Source organism: Manis javanica, chromosome 8 (assembly GCF_040802235.1).
Source record: "Manis javanica isolate MJ-LG chromosome 8, MJ_LKY, whole genome shotgun sequence".
Classification (NCBI taxonomy): Eukaryota; Metazoa; Chordata; class Mammalia; order Pholidota; family Manidae; genus Manis; species Manis javanica.
In genome coordinates, this window is record NC_133163.1 from 11122489 (window position 1) to 11142177 (window position 19689).

General features: G+C 39.1%; 2 protein-coding genes across 2 annotated transcripts; one reads left to right on the forward strand and one right to left on the reverse strand.

Moving 5' to 3' along the window:
• Window positions 1–850: 850 nt before the first annotated feature.
• Window positions 851–16010, reverse strand: UBR7 (ubiquitin protein ligase E3 component n-recognin 7). Its single transcript, XM_017680578.3, has 11 exons — window positions 15802–16010; window positions 13776–13909; window positions 13260–13320; window positions 12272–12367; window positions 10182–10235; window positions 9861–9966; window positions 8426–8622; window positions 8102–8251; window positions 7405–7567; window positions 6325–6386; window positions 851–3124 (listed from the first exon to the last, which is right to left on the reverse strand). Exons 1-11 carry the CDS (start codon window positions 15949–15951, stop codon window positions 3032–3034), a joined length of 1266 nt encoding a protein of 421 aa, XP_017536067.2. The 5' UTR covers window positions 15952–16010; the 3' UTR covers window positions 851–3031.
• Window positions 16011–16132: 122 nt separating this feature from the next.
• GON7 (GON7 subunit of KEOPS complex) lies at window positions 16133–19002 on the forward strand. Its single transcript, XM_017680577.3, has 2 exons — window positions 16133–16412; window positions 18611–19002. Exons 1-2 carry the CDS (start codon window positions 16205–16207, stop codon window positions 18703–18705), a joined length of 303 nt encoding a protein of 100 aa, XP_017536066.1. The 5' UTR covers window positions 16133–16204; the 3' UTR covers window positions 18706–19002.
• Window positions 19003–19689: the final 687 nt, after the last annotated feature.

The window sequence follows — 19689 nt, forward strand, 5'->3', positions numbered from 1 at the left end:
GCTAATGCCCAGCCGGTCAGGGGGACAAGGGAGTTTGGTTTTGGGGTGACCCCTGAGATCAAGGCTTGCATCTGGTAGCTGCTCCACGGTGGCCGAACTGGGAGGCAGCCTGGAGGCTCCAGGGGATCTGCTAGGTTGGTTTCCTATACTTCCCATATTCCCCAGACCAAAGTCATCTTCCACAGGGAGCTGAGCTAGGTCGCTGTCAAGGTCCTATACTTGGGTTGCTCTTAATTTTCTTCTGCTCCAATGGGGTCCTTGAGGGGAGCTGGAAAAACTGTACTTTCCCTGCACTGATGATTATATAGCCTGACTTTTTGGGTAAGTGAGCAGCTCCAGGGTTGTAGGGAGCACGTCATTCACCTGAGCTTAACTGACCACGAGCATGAATGATTTCCAAAGAAGCCAGAGCTGGGAGAAGGCTAAAGATGGGCCTGTACACTGGCTTTCTGGTTTGTTTCCACATGTACTTGTGAAATAATGGCTGCCTTGTATGTAGGCCCCCCCTCTGCCTTAGACCGCGTAGGACCCTAGTCCGTCTGCACACAGCGGTTCCCGAACAAACAGATCAGTCACACTAAGCCCATGTCCTTGCTCCCCAACAGGAAAGATGGAGCCCACCTCCTGGGAGGTGTCATAAAGCCAGGGGAGCCCTGCTGACAGGACCTCAGATCAGGCCACATCTCATAAACCAGGAGGAGAGAAATGAACCTGTCTCTCTGCTTGAGCAGGATCCTGGGGCAGGAATATAACTTCCATTATACTCATTTTCATATAACCTGCTGAGGGCAGCAGGTTAAATATAACTAGAAATTATTTAAATATGACTAAAAACAATCTGAAGAGCCACTATTTTTAATTGATTTTATTTAAATTTTACAGAAACCTGATTGGTGTTAAGTAATTATAAGTCCAGTAACAATTCTACAAAAATGCACATACAATGCCAGAATTCCTTAAAAGCAACTGATATCATATTCTTGTTTTGCATAAAACATGCATTTGTATCAACTGCCACATGTTGGCCAAAATCAGTCTCTACAAGAAGAGACAGTCCAATACAGTAAATAAGAAAACTAGTTGTGAACAACAGGTAAAAAAAAAAAGAGGTCTTCTGGTTAATGTAAAAGAAGGAACAGTGCCTTTCATAAAACCAGCCCTCCAGCACAGGGTGATCTGAAGGAGTACATTGCACGATAATGCACCGCCTCTGAGGCTTGGTCCTGTCCTGTCTTAAGAAGGAACTTTCTGGTAGTTAAATCAAACATTTGAGGAGATACAAACTGTCAGGCCACAGCGGCACACCTCTAGTGCAACCTTGCAGAAGGGGTTCAAAATTCTCAGACTTGAAAAAGTTCCAAGCTGGGGACTGTAAACAATCTCAAAGACACCCTGAGCTTTTCAACCTAACCTTTTTATCCTTTCCTACAAGGCTAGCTCAGGGCACACAGGCATCTCCTGTGGCCATAAGACCTTCCCACTCCCCACCACTCTTCACAAGATCTATAACCAGGAGGCCTAATGCAGAGAAACATGGGTTGGACTATTTTTGAGGCCTCGACCTCCCAAAGGCCTAGTTTATCCCATCCAGGGGTCGGTAGGGACTCACATACATGACTGCTGGACACACAAACTACTAGTAATATATGTGTGTGGCCTCAAAGCTTCAAATGCTATAGTCACAAACCTCAAAGTGTGCCATCTATTGTCAGGGAAGACCACTTTCCTCCGGAGGGAGAGATCAGCGAAGGGCTCTGTTTACCAAAAGGCATTTTCCACATAGACAAAGGTTTTAAAGAGATTTCATACCAACTGAAAAGGACTTACCCTCAAATATGGGGTTTTATAAACATTCTGTGAGATTCTTCAGATCTCAGTCATTAGGGAACCAGCTATGCATCTTAACGTTTAATCTACATAAAGCTCATCATTCCCCCAGCCTAGGGCCTTGTTCCGTACGTCTTCCATAGTCTGCCTCCTCCAAAACAGGGCACACAGTTTTGCTCGCTACAAATAAGCTAAACAGTATCTTTCTTTCTTCAGCAGATTTAAGGAGAAAAAATAATTTACTGGGGTTCCAAAAACATTTTTATAACAGAACAATATCAAAATAGGTCCATTTTTAATATATGCTTATGAATATCCCTGATTATATAAAGAAATCCAGAGGACTTTGTAAACCACCAAGACTTCACAGGGTAGTACCCGGTCTGTTTTCTAGGCAGCAGAGGAGGGACTAGTATACTGGCAAACTTTCTCCAGGAAGCCCTGTGAGTGCTACAGTACTGAATTATAATATTCTAGTGCCAGTAGAATTGTGAACAAAATTTTCACTTTAAATTTATTAGTAAAATTCGTAACAAAGGTTGGCTTCCTCAGTCCTGCCATCAGCCAATCTCCCTGCCTGTGACGACGGCCAGGCCAGAAAACCATCAGTCTTGGCTACCTGGAGGTTGGGCTCCAAGGAAACCAGTTCTGAGATCTTTTCTAAGCCATGACCAAACTTCAGACAGCAGGGATGTGGAAGAAAGAGCAGACCAGGCCTGAGGAAGCTCTGACCCAAGGCACCGTGATCATGGGGGAGAGGGACCTACAGAGGCTGTGGCTGACAGGAAGAGAACTTCTGGGATGCCCCACAGAGCAGGTCCTGGAAGACAACAGCTCCGTGGTGGAGTAGACACATTCTGGAGTTAAAGACAAGCCATTAGAAATTATGTACTTTCTCAAAACCAAATCAAACTCCTAAAAACGTACAGGCAAACAACCCAGAGAAGACTGGGATGGGGTGTGGGGAGCTGAAGTCCGTGGAATGAGCTGCACTTCGCTGAGTCAGAAGAACGCTGGTTGCGAAGTCCGCATTAACACGGTGACACCGCAGTTAAGGAGAGCAAAGCAAGCTCGAGGCCGGAGGAGGAGGCCTCTCCAAAGAGAGGGCAGAAAGAGGACCAAATGTGAAACAGCCTCTTTTATTCCTGGCACAGTAAGTGGCATTTTCATTGGCTGGGATGAGGAGAAGGCGCCTTACTCCACTCTAGCTGCAATAATACTGCATTCCATCCACTCTTCTTCTCTTTTTTGACTGAAATTCTTCAAAGAACTGTTGGATGTCCTCTCTCTTCACAACCTGTGGGTGAAAAGCAAAGAACAGGAGGGAACTACGTTACAGAGCAGCAATACCCAGTAGTAACATTCACAAGCAAGTCAAATACTGCCGGTAAGAATTCTTTCAATGTCTAATTAATTATACTAGCTCCACTTTATAGAATAGTTCATCCGGGTGTACAGAGACGGGCCTTCAGAGCCACATGGCTGGCTAGGGCGAGTAGCATGATGCCAACGTAGTCCTCACCATCTCCTTTGGCTTCTTCACATAAGAGGTGACCAAAGTGGCACCTATCTCACGGGCTCATTTGAAAACCCGGGCTCAGATGAAACACACTGCCTATAAAACGCTGCCTGGCACACAGTAAGTTCTCCAAAAATACTGGCTGAAAAGAAAAGTGGCCAAGCCAACACCAAACATGCGGGCCCTCGAAGTGTCCTCGGGCCACTGCCCGCAGGGTCTCTTTCTCCTTACCACAGCCTCTTTGGGGAATGTCCTTTAGTTCTGCATAAGCACCCACAGAAAACAAAGTCTGTTTTGCTTTGAGATCTGTGCTTTCTTCTTTATGGAAAAAAAGGAACCAAAACATTTGGAATTCCTTCTTCAGGAGTCCAAAATTAAAGAGGTTTGCTACATAAACAGAAAAATAATCAGCAAAAACTACGGAAACACTACTACTCTTAGTAAGTGGAATAATCCGTTTTATGCAATGAGAAACTTACCTTCTATTTTATTGGAAAAGGAATTAGAGAAATCATATAAAGGTGTTTATGATATTAGCAAAATAAAATATTAAAAATAAGAAAATAAGGCAAAGGGAAAATATGGATCAAAAAGTAAGCTGAGACAACCCAGAAGGAGTACCTGCCCACCACCCCTAGAGTGAGTCTCTGCCAGGGACCTGATCTAATGCTGCCTGAAGGGCCATCACCAGAGACAGGTTTGCTAATTTACTTTTTAATTACAAAGGTAACACATGATTATTGTTATGGAGGAATGAAGGTGCAGCAGGGAGAGAGAGGGAAAGAGGAAAAGAGAGCACATGAGTGCAGAGGGGAGAGGGAGAAAGAGAAAGCAAGTCGGACAAACAAGTGTGAAAAGGCAAACTCTCCCTGTCACTCCCCAGGGGTAAGTGCTGCTGACACATGCAAATGACAATGCGAAAACCTGGGTGACTTTCTTGGGAAGATTACTACTCCTCTAAATGAAAGAACTGAATGCACAGACAGATCAGTTTCACAAGCACCAAGAGCAAAACTGCTGGTCCTCCGGAGAGGAATCAGAACCCCTAACAGACTCAAGACCTAGATGGCTAACATGGCTAACACTGAGGTAACAGCCCAAAGCTCTAATGTGCTTGGCTAAATGGCTTAGAAATTTACATTTACAAAGTGCTAATATAGAGCTGCTTGGGAATTCCAATAAGGAAGGATCTGTCCCCACCCTGGGTCACCAACATTAAACACTGAAAAGCAATGCAAGGAAACAATTTCTCTTGCAAGGATGTTGTGGGAGATGTAAAAGCACACAAATTATAGTGTGCAATTTTTAGTTTCTAGACATCTTCAAATGGTCAGAGCCAACGTGCAGAGTAGAAGTGTTAAAGAATAAATACTTGGGTTCAATAATAAATCATTTTATTATTTTGTCTCAAAAATTTTTAGTTTCTAAGTTTTTTTTTTAGTCAGACACAAACATTAAATAAAAGGCAATCATCTGAGAACATCTAGATCTTACTAGCATTATCTTCTGTGGACAAATACTACCAAAGCAGATAAGTCTTGCTGCAGTACAAGGTATCTGTTTTTGTAAAGATCTAGTTAGTAGTGTCATGAAACACACAATAAAAGATATTTTTCTGCCCTTTTAAATCATTGCATCAGGTAAAACAAATTATGTCAGACTCACAGAGTGGCTCTAGTGCTAACAAAGACCCACATGTTGAAGATACATGTGAAGAATTTGAATAAAATTGTTTCAGATGTGAATGGGAGAAGGCTACATATCTAGTTTTCTTTCTTTTATGTGACTTTAAGTGTGTGTGTAATGAAATCAGTGAACAGCACTGTAACCACAAACTACACAAGAACAGAGGCTCAATAGCAGAGGCTCAACAGAGTCAAGAGCATACACAGTTTGACCCATTTGTAATATCTGAAATGTCTGTTAATAGTGCAGAGGTCAAAAAGTTATACCCATGAACATTCTTAGTTCTAGCAAGAGAGAGAAGCATGAGTCTAATTAGCCGGATGATAGCCTTTACAATAGGAACAAGACTGGCCGTAGTTTAAGAACTACAGGGAAGCACAAAGATATTCATAGTGAATGAACAACATTCTCCAAAAAATGAGAAAACGATTTTTGAGAAGGCTTTTAACTTCTGACTTTACAACTCATTTTGCAGAAAGGCAGCACTGGGACCCTGTCCAGAAATCCAGGCAGTTACAAGTCCTTCCCAGATTTGTGAGGAAGCAGAAAGACCTAAAGTAAACTGGCAGAGACTTCTTCCAAGACAGCAAGTTGCAGGGCCCTTCCTGAGTGGCCATCAGACCCAGGTCTGAATTATTTATATGACTGGTTACAGCAGAGCAAAACATTTACTGTCCCTAAGGACAAACTTAAGCTATGAAAAGAAAAGTTCAATTTTGCTTTATATCTGCCTTTGGAAGAAAGAAAAGTATTTCAAAAACAATTGTCATAAATGTATAAATAGTAAAGAGCTAGGAAGTATCTCACTCATGTGGAATACTATTTTAAAACATCACACTTTGTAGAATCAGCATCAACCTCAAAAGCATATATAGACTCTTACTAACAAGAGAAATGTTTTAGCCCCCAATTATAAAGTTCTTTTATCCTGAAACTACAAATCCCAGAATCCAAAAAAAGGGATCTGGCTTTAACTTTTTCCTGCCTGGTCATTTTTCCTTCCTCCTCCAAAGGTCCTTGCTTGATGGTCAGGCCACACTGGGAGGAATGATCCAGTGGCCTTCTCCTAGGCTACAGTCACTCTCTTCAGGTCCTGCATGACTGCTCCGTTCAGGGGTGGAAAGGACTCCCAGTGGGGCCAGGCCCTCATCTCACCACCTGATGTCCATTACCTCTGCCTGCATGCGACTCTCAAGGATCTGGTTTAAGATGCACAGTCATTTTTCTCATCAAAGAAAATAAAGTTTATTCAAATGTACAGGGATGTAATTAAAACTCTTTAGCTGACATACCGTGCCTTCATCAGCAAATCTCTTGAGATAGTCTTTGAGTTCAGTCTTCAAGTCATTGTATTCTAAATTAAAACAACAAAAAAGGTACTGCGACTTTTGAGAATTTGCTTTTAGAACAAAATATTTTTTTACCATTGACATTTGAGTATGTTAATAGTTCAAATTTTTCTTCAAGTGAAATTTGCATAGATACTTGGTTCCAGTTTTTCCCAAATCCCTTCATTTTGATATCTGGGACCCTTTTTCTTTAGGAAAAAAAAAAAACCCTAAAAAGTCAGAGAATCTTCACACCCAAAAAGATTAGCTAAGAATGTTTTAAAGGGTTTCCTGTCTCTCTGGAATCTAGTACTTGAAATAACCTTGGACTCTTCAAACATTAAGCATTCAAACTCATTCGCTCACTTAACAGTTTATATTATGCGTGAAGCACCTTGAAGACTATAAAAATCTTTTAGATGCAGCCTTCATCCTCAGAAAGTGTTAAGTCTAATAAAGGCAATTAATCAAATAGTTATAAATAAAAGAAATGATCAATGCCATAAAAGGGGCACAGAGGATGGTGGCATCTGAATGAAAAGTAGCTGGGATGGAAACCACTAAAATAAACTGGCATGCTGGGGTAAAAGACAAACGTCTACAATTAAGGGTTTGGGGATATTTCCCCCTCTAGTGGTTTCCATTAACCATGGAAGTTACCTCAAGAACCTGTCAAAGAGATGACATGCTTTGCTCAAAGGTGACATGTAATGCTCAATGAAAATTATTTTAATAAATGGGAAAAGAAATAGATTTTTTATTATTCTTCATTCTTCATCTACCCTTTATTAAAAACAGCATGTTATGGTTGTTCAAGCATGAAAGGATTCTAGCATGTAAGTGGATTTGATGATAATAACAGCTAAATACCCAGCAATGTAACAATTAAGCAAGCATAGCTGAGACCTACTACTCAATTCCAAATTTAAACTTTCTTTGTATTAGATTAAAATAATGGATATGAGTTCACCTTCTTATACACACTTTTTTTTAATAGTGAAGGAAACTTTATGAACTTTATTTTCATACTCAAGCAGTACCTACCACAAATAAGTTCCACTTGCTGGACTCTGTTCATGCTGCTAAGGGTGTCCATTAGAGGGTCTCTCCTGTCTGCTGCCTGGTCAACTTTGCCCTTGTTTTCATAAGCCAGAACTGTGTCACATTCATCTGTCATGAACAGGACATCTAGATCGCCATACATTTTCTTTAAAACATAAAAGCAGATACCCTATTAGAACTGTATGTCATTCTCAGAAAGTCAACCTCATGAGAATCACTAAAAATTAATTTTTTTAGATTAACTGCCAGGAAAACCTGAGCCTGTCAGTACAGAGTTGCTCGAATGATTTAATTTTTTTTGTCCAAATCTCTTTCAGAAATCTCTCAACTTCCCAGCAGATGTTGTATGGTCTAAGAAATCTTTATTTAAAAACCATTGACTTACTACAACTTTCAGGCAATTTGTATTTCCAAGCAATTCTAGGATACAAAAAAGATAGTAATTTCTATGTTCCACTAAAGTGATCATAAGTAAATAAAATGTATTGCATAATTCTTAAATTCTTCAACAAGTATTCAGACTGCAAGTACTATTTCATATATTTGCTTAATATAGAGCTTTTTAAAGACCTCTACATCCAAGACATCAATTTCATAAATATACTTTTCAGATGTTCTATTTCAGGCATCAGTCCACAAAACAGACTATAGCATTGAACTTGACCAGGTAGGTGCTCACCATACAGTCTTTGCAGGTACATAACTTGCTGCGCCAGTTCAGGGGCCAGAAGGTGGCAGTGTCTTTCTTGATAAACTGCTTAGTTTTAAGCTCCTGAAGTTTGCAGCCAGACTGTGATTCTGTGTTGATATGTTGATTCTTAAGCGCTGTCTGAAATAAAATTAAGTTCTGAAGTGTGCTTTTTTAAACTACCATAGTTTTCAATTTACATTTTATAAAAGGATTTCTTTAGGCAAAGGGTACAGCTAAAGTCCAAAGCTATAGAGTTCGCAGAATTAATGTTGCTTAAGTTTTATTTCTTTTACAGCTCATACTTCATATTACCTGGAGATCAGATTCAGAACTAGAGCTGGTACACGGTTCATTAGTCTGCTCTGCTTTAACTTCCTTTCCATGTTCTGGAACATCCTCTTTGAGGGTACTATCTTGATGATCTCCATTTTCAGGTTTGATAACTTTCTGATCACGTATTCCACCGACATTCAGTACCAACCCATCATCCTCAGCAGGTACTTTGGTTACTGTGGGTTCAGTGAGATAAAAGACACAGACATATCCACAGACCTATCAAACAATGAAATCACTTAGTCTGATTAAAAAATACTTTAGTATTTGGAACACAAGAAAGTCAATCTTAATCTCTGAAACAAAGATAAAGGAAATAATATTTTTTTAGGTTATGCCTGCCTGATCCAAAGAGTTCAAAAATTGAACAGTTCATCTTAAAATGTCAATTTCTACTGAAGTGCTTTATATGTAAAGAAGAAAGAAAAATACTGCAGATGTTAATGTGAGATGATATACCTCAAGAAGCCAGAGGCAGTAAGAAGAGATTTAACTTGCTTACATCTTAAACTTGACTTGCTTAAAGAGATTTAAGTGAACACAACTGGCAGGGTAGTTTTGAAAAAACCAGTTTTTCTTTATGAGAAGAAGAGATCAAATAGGATGGTATAGAGGCGGAACTACTGTCAAGGAGAGAAATGACAAGTAAGCTCATGTTGGATGATGGCACTTCAATGTGATGGGAGATGAGGCCATCTGCCAACAGGGAAGGAAGTGAAATGAGCGTGGAAGATGGACAAAGAAACCCCAGTGAATGAGAACTGAATACAGGTCCATGAAAGTGAGAGAGAGAACTGGGAAGGATATACACAGAAAGAGCACACCAAGTTTAAGGCCTTTGAGACAAATCAAAAAAGTGTAGGATGAGATCTTAGGCATGGCTATGCTGCTGTGGTTTGTATGAAGTAGTCCCTAAAAGTGAGAAAGGCAAGAAGTATGAGGCCAGAGCAGCAGATTCTATGAGTAACTGCTACTCTAAAAATAAATATATCATTACCAATAAAATAAAATATTTAATGCCTCAAAACCATTCATTGATTAGTTGTTTTGAGTCAATTTCTCCATGTATAAAAAAAGCACTAGAACACCATCCACTCCCCGACCAATGGAATGTCTTACATTGAAGAACAACTTACTTTGCCTTCATTTATATTTCAAAGTCCCATTCAAAAGCTGCCATCTCCATTTTCTCTAATTCTGGTCTTACCCATAGTCTGCATCATGCCATTTACATTACAACATTGTTCTTTGTAGTCTCCCAACCAATCTATAAGAACCTTGCGGAGAAGTAACATAGCGCACACTTCTTCCATATCTCAGAGTCCAGTTAAAAACAGTTGGTAAAAATTCCTAGCTGAACATACAAACTTCACAAGCACAAGTTTGTGGCACACTCGCTCCTGGACTCACCTACCTGCCAATTGTGCAGCATAAGCCCACAGGAAAGAGCAGTGTTTCATACAAGCCTGGCATACCATCTCTTGGAAATCCCCACTCTCAGGGGGAGTGGCACCAAGATGCTGTGAATATAAAAAACCGAGTATTTCTCCTGTGATCTCCAAGTTATCCAAAATGCTCGTTATTTTAGAAACAAATACTGCAATAGTACACTGATCATATTTTTAAGTTTATTTTTAGAAGAGTAATTATAATGTAAAATATAACACAACTCAAAAAGAAAGATCTTTTCTCTTTTTGTGAAGACATGGCTTTAAAGGGTGAATGCTTTCCTTACCCTTCCATGGAACCAGTCTTCACAGACTACACATTGGATCATCACATCCGGAACCTGACATGTAAAAGCAGTCTGTATGTTAGTGGTTACAGTGAATTCTGGGACACAGAAGTAAATCTGGCACACAGTAGAATTAGCTATGAAATAATTCTCTACCAATTCTATGAGACCTCTATCTATTTGCCAAGGGGACAGGGAGAAACAAAGGGCCAGAGGAGTTCACTCTACTTTGTGAACTGGTGTTACAGAAGGGTTACACTGAGATAAGCATTTTGCAAACAACTATCAAGGCTCTTTCACAGCAGTTACTCAATACCTGATTCTCACAGAACTTTATACTTACAAACAAGCAATGTATTTTCATTTTATGTATAAACCCAGGCCCTGGGAGGTAATGTGAATTAACCAATGTAGAATGTGACAACTGGGACTTTACCACCCCATGTGGCCAAATAACTGAAAAGCAAATGTTACAAACAATCTCTTGCTAATATGGACAAGAACAGCCTAGCTCATTTGAATAAATAATTAATTCAATTCTGGCCTTGGGAAATTATATACCAAAGGTATAAACTATATTTGGAATGATTTTTCTTTTATTCCCAGGCTTTCATATCCACTGATTAACATTCCAATGTTGTACTGTCCTTTCCCTATTATGGTTCCTTAAAGGAAAAAAATTAAAATTAGAAATATATATATGTTTGTGCAAATATATATGTGTGTGTGTATATATATGTATATACATGTGTGTGTGTATGTATATATATATATATATATAAAGCAGTTTTTGTCTTTCTTCTGCCTTGATCAACTTCTTCATCTTAGTTTCTTCTCTTGATCCAGCAATATTATAACACTTAACCCTGTATCTTAAAATATCCAGTTTTAAGGTGTTACCTTTGTTAACTCAAATTTGTTCCTCTACACAATTTGGTTCAATAATTATAGTTCCAAGACAACTAGAAAGTAAAGAAGAGGGCAGAAGGCTAATTCCTCTAAATACAAAAAGCACCCATTCATATCAATAAATACACAAACAAAACCTAACCCAATCAAAATATGGGCCAAGAATATGAAAGGACAATTCAGATAGAAGGTTGTTACAAATATTCAATAAACCCATAACAAGATACAGAACTGCACTCATGATGAGGGAAAGGAAAATTTTTATAAGAAACTTTTTCATCTATCAGAACGGCAAAATTTTAAAGACTAGTAATATGCAGGGTTTCACAAAAGTGTTGGGAAAAAAACACTGTCACATACTGTTAGTGGCAGACATGACCACAATTTTTAATAAAAATATCCTTTGACCTTTCAGTTCAACCTCTAGGTATCTGTTCTACATAAATAAGTGCAGTAGTATACTTACGTTATTGTTTAAGGACATTCACTGAAGCTTTCTTTATAACACTGAAAGATTAGACGTTTTTCTGCTATTGAACATTCAGGTAACTAACTTGTGTCATGTTAAATCATGGAATACTCGGCTGTGACTAGAACAAGGTAGATTTGCATAGTTTGACATGGAAGGAGGTCTACAATATACGGATAAGTGAGAAAAGCAAGTTGTAAGAAGTGAACATACAGAATTTTCACTTTTGTTGAAAGAAAACTACATATTGAAAAACACATTCGCTCAAATACTTAACATGTGCATAGAAACAGCTCTAAAAATATAGACACCAAAGAGAGCTAATAGTGGTTATGTCTGAGAGGTAAGAAGGTGAAGTGAGAAGAAAAACTTAAATTTTGTGTATACTTCTAACTGAAACTTTTAAGAGGATCCAGTCTGTACACCCCATTTCTTTCCTTCCAGAGAAGCAAGAAACTGAAGGTCATTTTTTAGAAAGTGTTTGGGAGACTTGGAACAGGCAAGCAGGCAAAAAGAGAAGGAAGGAAATAGGGCTGTCGATATTTCATTCTCGTGATGTAAGAGTGAGGACAGTTGAGATCTGTACCAGTAACAGCCTGGCCCAGACTCATAAGGAGGGATAAGCTACAAGCCTTTCACAATCCCCAAATCCTCCCTGAATAACTACCAAGGCAAGATGTGACAAACAGGCTGAGGAATTCAATTCTCTTACCTCGTCTTCAGGATCAGGATAAGGTCTTTTGCAAATACAGTACAATCCAAAAAAGTTGTCATTGTATTTATTGCTAGAATTTATCTTTGCTTTGTCCTGAAAAATATTAATTTCAATATATAATATGGCCTAATTTTAACTATAATTTCATGCATCATGAATTTTAAGCATTCAATAGATTTCTGCATTAAATATCTTTCCCCCAGAAGCTGGTTCTTAACTGTCAAAGTAAAGAAGAAAAAGAATTCAGTCCTATTAAAGAGATACTTTTTCCAGGATACAAAAAAAAATTAATTGTATTTCTGTACCTTTTTTGTAGCAATTAGGGGAACCAAATACACCCATTTAGTAAAATGGTGATAAGTGTTAATTATCAGCCTATGCAAACTGACAGTGGTCTGAAATTTCTAAATACTTCTTAGCCAAAGCTCCCAGGTTACTAAGAGGTAAAAAGCAGGCAAGGAAATTGTCTAAAAATAACATTCAAAGGAGGGAAAAAGCACGACAGTTTCAACAAGTATGATTTACCAGTGTAAAATCCCTTATTTCCCACTTTGTTATTTCACTAAAAATTATTGTATAAGTATAGTTTTTATTAGCCAAAAGGCAATGAAAAACATGTGTGTGCATCTAGTTCACATTTATTATTACCAAGTTTTGTTTATCCAGTTTTTAAAATCATGCCCTTTGCTTCAAAAGCCTTAGAGCAAGATTGAGCACAATCAACATAATTCAACCTGAATAACTTTAAAGAACATTCCCCCAAAAACCTTTCACATTAACTACAATCTATAATGTAGGTTCTGAACAGGTTGCTTGGTTTCCCAACAAAGTAAAAAATGGAATACAGTCTAATATCGATTTGCCTATTTTCAAAGAATAAGCATGAACTTCCTTTTAGGAAAATAATTTGGTTTTTATCCACTCTGGCAAATATCAATCTCAGTCAGCTACTTTCAATGCATTTGTAGTCACAGTGCTTACTTACAGGAAATAATTTGCATTCCAAATTTTTAAACTTGCTGTTTCCACAATCACAACAAAAGTTTCTGAAACAAAGGAGGAAGAGCCGATTTAAAATACTCCTTTAAATCTAATCACTTATTTTTTAAATTCATAACATAGCCTCTTCCCTTTCGTTTCTAGGATCTAAAAAGTGGCCTTGGTTGCTATTCATACATCCAATTCTGAATTTCTCCCAGCGCCTAACAATAAAAGAATTAACAATTCTAGAAATTAATATGCATAGATAATTATCTGTGTCTACACACAGAGGCACACAAGTAAAATCATAACAGAGAATGATGAATAGTTTGAGTTTGTGCCATAATTATATTTTAGAAAGCCATCTGGAAAAACTATTCTCTCCAATTATATAAAACAACTGTATTAAATTTTACCAGTGCACAACTACTTTGAATGGAAAAACAAGTTTAAGATAAATGTACAGGTGGGAAAGAATCTACACATTTAAAAAGCTTTCAGCACCAATATCTGTCTTTACCTTTTTGTGTATAGCTCAAACAGCTTGTGACTTCCATGACACTCGTAACTGCAAGCGAGGCAAATTCCTGCTGGTTCTTCTCCCTCTGGGGTACAGGTACTACAGGCATATAATGCTTGTCTCTTTACCGAGCCCTAAAGACAGCCCCAAAATGGAAAAAAAGAGAGAGAGAATAAATTAATGAAATATGGCACAGTTACCTAATATACCATACTAACATCTAAGAAATAAATGAATCATCATCTACAGTCAAGCTGTTCCTATAAAAATCAAGATTAAATAAAATAAAAAGCTAACACAAGAGAGTACCAAAACACTGTTGTAGTTTTCATAGGTCTATTTACGTATTATGCTAGTGCTTGTTTTCAGACAATTTTTTCTTAAAGTGATAGTTTAAAATGTTTCAGTCAGTTGTGAATAAACTAGTCTCCTCAATCATTTTTTAAGACATGAAAATGTAGGTGAATGTGTGTAGGTTTAGGTAAGTAATATCATACTTATAGTTTTGGAAAATGTGATTCCACCAAAGAAAAAATATCAACGTTTTTTTAGGAGAGACATGATGAAATATTTAGAGATAGAGTGTCATGGTGTCTGCAACTTATTTTCAAAGGACCTAGAGAAAAAAAGAGCATTATATAAAGAAGAGAGAAAACATGGCAAAAAGCGAATATATATATATATATATATATATATATATATATATATATAAGAGGTACACAAACATTCATAATATTCTTTCAATTTATCTGTAGGTTTAAAATGTTTCCAAGTTAAAAGTGGGGGGAAAATGGGCAGAATTTTTAGAAACCTTGATAATGGCTACACTCCTCTTGGAAGGAGGGAGAGACACAGAGAGGCTTTTAGGATTCCTGTAATGTTCTAGTTCTTGATCTGGGTGGTAGGTACATATTTATGTTCACTTTGATTCCAAGCCATACATATGATTTGTGCAATCTTCCATACATTTAACAGAATAAAATGAAAATTTTAAGAAAGTCTGTTTTAAAAGCTAACTACATTTCAAGAAATAGCTTCCTTTTTTTTTTTACAGGAAAGCAGAGAAAAAGTTGTTTTAGTGGTGACCAAAAGTTTTAAAATACCAGCCAACATGTGGGACAAACTCTAGATACCAGGTTTATTCAACAATCTAACCACTTAGCAGTGCAAACTCAACTGCCCAATGATGAAAACTGCTATTATGATCTCAGTCCACACCACACAATGTCCCAGTCTCTCTCTTCATCCCTCCGCGTTCCATAGAGGTAACCTTCCTCCTATCAATTCTCATTCCGTTTGATTTTCTTCTACCCACCGTTTTCCATTTTTGAACTTCGAAAATGAGTCACCAAACACCAAATCACACCCCCTCGAATCCTTGTTCATAACGTCTTCCAAGTGCCAAATTTCCTGTTCAAGCGGACCCTTCTCTCCTCCGCCTCCCCCCCCTTCTTGGTCAGTACCACCTGCTGTTCTGGCTCCGGTCTATTCCCACGGGGGCGGACTGCAGACAGAAACGGTACTTGCTTTGTCTCCCCCCAAAAAAGCTACCTTGTCAAACTAAATTGCAGAGAAGTTAGCTGTCAAGGGGCCTGGTCCGGCGTTGGGAATTTCAGATCCAGAGTTCTCTTCTTTAACTCTGTTTTGACTCTTCCATCCGGTTCTTAACAAATGCTCTTAGGATGGGAAAAGTAGGGACAAAGATGTCTGGATTTAAGAGGTCACGGGAAGGGTTTCTGAAGAGTAGCCGGAGCGCCGAGAAGAGACGGATAAAGAAGGAACGAGCAGCTGCCCAAGCCCGGGGAATCCTGAGGGGCTGAGCCGGGGAAGACGGAGGGAAGAGGGGCCCTGCTGGACGCAGGCCGAGGGTGAAAGGGCAGCTGGGCCTGGGATGGGGAAGTCTAAAATAAATGACGATCGCGGACCACCACGCGGGAGTCGGGCGGGCAGGAACAGGGCAAGGCGGGTCGGGATCAGGAGGTCCGGCCGGAGCCTGGGGAAGGCGGGGCCGGGGCCGCGCGCCCACCTGCGAGTAGGAGCACTTCTCGGAGTCGCTGCCGCCCAGTACAGCGCACGCCTCTTTCTCCAGCTCCTCGTCCTCCTCAAGCACGTCGACCAACGATACTACGGGCTCCAGCTCCGACTGCCGCCCAGCGGGGCCCTCAGCTCCGGCCATGCTCAACTGTCACCCAGCCAGCCGCTCTGCCCTGGCGGAGGCGGGAAAAAGCGGCCGCGAGGGGCGTGGCCGGAGGAGGCGGGGCATGTGTGACAGGAGCCAATCCCAGTGAAGGGAAGCGAAGGAAGGGGGAGGAGCGACTCTGACAAACGGAAATCATCTCTCGCCAGTCTCCGCCTGCTCCCGCCCTGGGCTAATTTCCGCTTCCAGGTGAAGCTTTCCAGAGGCGCCCTCCTGAAGCTCGGAACCCGCCATGGAGGTGTTGGGCGAATTTATCGGGCCGGACGGGCAGAGCCAGCAGCTGCGGGTGACTTGTGAGGCGCCGGGAGACGGCGACCCTTTCCAAGGACTGTTGTCGGGCCTCGCCCAGATGAGGGAGCTGGTGGCCGAGCTCCTACCCACCCAGGTTCAGCGGAAAGGGCAGGACCAGGTGGCGGCGGCTCCGGACGAGGCCCTGGACGGTGAGCTTTGAGAAGCTGCTGAACGACAGACAGGAGGGCAGGGCGAGGGAGCCCGTGTAGTAGACTTGGAAAAAGTGAGCCTCAGGGGAAGAGGAGTTCCAAGTTAAAAATGTTAACACTTAAAGCCATTATTGTTTGGGCTGCTTCTATCCAGGCGTTTTCACAACTCTTTTAATTTATCTCACAAAAAACGTGCTGACCGCCTGCCACTGTACTCTGTGCGGGGCGCTGGGCTGAGCTCGGGAGAAAGAATGAGGCGAATGCGGCTCAGTTTCTGCCCTTGTGGGACTCTCAGACCGGTGGGTGTTAGACAGGTAGACGCTCTGTTAAAGATTGGAAGTCTGACCCTAGGGGCCTCTGTAACTACTGTAAACCGAGAGGCGCCAGGAAGCCTTCAGAGAGGGCATGACTATTGAGCTGGGTGTTGAAGGATGAAAAGGAGTTTTACCAAGTGTGAAATTTCAAACCTGTTTGGAAGACTGCCATCTGTCACAGAATAGGAATAAATCCAGATTACAGTTAAGCACGCCTAAACTCCTAGGGGCTCCTATACCATATCCCAGTTTAGTAGATGCAGTTTGAAAGTAGAAACGTGAAATGTAACTGCACTAATTTTGTTAAAGTCTTGTCTTGAATACAAAAATAGGTAGGTTCATTTTGACGGTCCAGAGCTGGAACCTAAGAACTAAATAGTGGAGTCGGGACTTAACTCCTCTAAAAAGGAGCGTAAACTGTACTGTACTTTCTTTTTCTTTCCATCTTGTTTACATCTTGATAGTTACAAATAATGTGAAGTAGCCAAGACTGAACTCAGAACACTACGCGTTAGTTGGATGTTGGCCACACATATTGAGAGTGAAGTCCTGTTTGTTAGCACCAAAAGTACCGCTCTAATCTGCTGAAAATGTTATTGGCGTAAGGATAGGTATAGCTAGGTCTATTTTTTTAAAATGTGTTATTACTTATTGGAAAAATAACTGCCAACTGTTTTATTAATGATGGGTCAGGAGTGTCTTTAAATAGGACATTTTTTTCTGTTTAATGAAGTCGTCCCAATAAAGCTTAAGTTTAAACTTTCTTCTTAAAAAATGTGATAGAGATTAAAATGGTGGATTTTATATTATATGAATTATATCTCAATAAATATACAAAGGAAAGTGATAGAACTGAACACTAAAAAGATAATCCAGTTATCAAATCTGCAAAGGATTTGAACAGATAGTTCTTCAAATATGATATACAAATGACCAGTAAGCACATGAAAAGACACTCAACGTCATTGGCCTTGACGGAAGTGTAAATCAAAGCCACAGTGAAACACCATGTCATACTCATCAGGATGACTATAATCATAAAGAATATTAGCAAATACTGGCTAGGATGTGAAGAAATTGGAGCCCTCATACATTGCTGTGTAATGTAAAATGGTGTGCTTTCTTTGGAAAACAGTTGGGCAGTTCCTCAAAAAGTTAAATGTAAAATTACTTTATGACCCAATGATTCTATTCCTAGGCATTTCTAGTTCTATACCTAGTTCTCCCAAAGAGAACTTGTTCTCATAAAAACTTAGGCCAAATGTTTGTAGCATTATTCATAATAGCTAAAAAGTGGAACCACAAATGTCCATGAGTTGATAAGTGGTTAAACAAAATGTGGAATATCCATACAATGGAATGTTATTCAATAAAAAGGAGTGAAGTATTGTACTGATAAATGCTACAACATGAATGAACCTTGAAAACATGCTAAGTGAAAGAAGACAGATACAAAAGGTCACATATTTTATGGTTCCCTTTATGTGAAATGTCCAGAATAGACAAAACTGCATAAAAAGCAGATTAGTGGTTGCCAAGGGCTGAAGGGAATGTGAAGTGAGTGCTAAGGGGTATGGGATTTCTTTCTGGGATGATGAAATTGCTCTGGAATTAGATAGCAGTGAATATACTAAAAATCAATAAACTGCACTTTAAAAGTGAATTTTATGGTACATGAATTATATCTGTAAAAAAAATGTAATGGAAAAGAATGGTTTTTAAACACCAAAATTACTGAAATCTTTTTAACCATACATATTTGGGTCTGACATATTCATGTTTTTTTTAATCCCTAAAGTGAAATGGTCTCATTTGCAACCATTTTGGCTATATTTTTTTCAACCACTGAACATATTGTAATACAACAAATATTTATTTTAAAAGGTGATGATGAAGATGATGCAGAAGATGAAATTAACATTGATAACATAACTAACTCAGATGGACCATCTGCAAAACGTCCAAAACCACCACCTTAACAGATTTTATAAAAGTTAAGACTGCTACTATATCTTAGTTATCATGCACTGATATCTACACTCTAATTTGGAAAGCATTTGTTCTCTTGGAACAATTTTGTCAAACTTTTTTTATTTCCAGCAGAAAAGATATAATAACTGTGGAGAAATGAGTGTTTTCTTGAGTGAGAAATGAATTTCAGACCTTGGAAATAAAATAGAACACAATAATGTGTAAAAGGCCTCCGAGTTGGCGACGTGAATTTTAATTGTTTTCTACTTTTTAAGTAGCAATTGAATAAAATTGTGTGATGTCTACATCTTTTAGCTTCTGTTTCTGTTATAGAAAGCACATGTCAAAGTTCACAGGCAATAACGTTTCAAAGAACTGACATGAGCAAGTAGTGAAAACTGGTATTAACCTGAAGAACGTTAGTTCTGTGTAAGAAGGAAAGCGGAAATGGAGAGATAACTGAAGAGAAAGAGCCATTGAGAAAGACTCAAGGAAAACTTTGAACCACACTCACAGCTGATATATGGACATTGAGAGATGATATCACTCGATTAATATATATTTAACTTGTACTTTAAGAGACCCAAATGGGGTGTGCTTTTATGTTATGTTTTTTATAAACACAAATGTAAGTTTTTAAGTAAACAATTTATATTGGCTCTTCAGTATTTTCTCTCATCCTGTAGCCATACTTTGATTTTGCTTAAGAAAGAACTATTGAATTCTTTAAATATATATATGTGTGTGTGTGTGTGTGTGTGTGTGTATACACATTCCTAAAATGTCTGTGTGTGTATTCCTTTTCTGCTTGTCAGTGGGACTAAGGCGTTTTATAATTTACTCTCCTGTGCATGTTTCCTGATCGGTTTAGATAGCTAAGACAAAGAAATAAAGTAGCATGTACCTAATGAAATGCAAATAGAATTTTAGAGCTAGAAGTAACATTACAGATGATATGCTTTATTTCAGAGACAAATTGAATCTTAAATAGG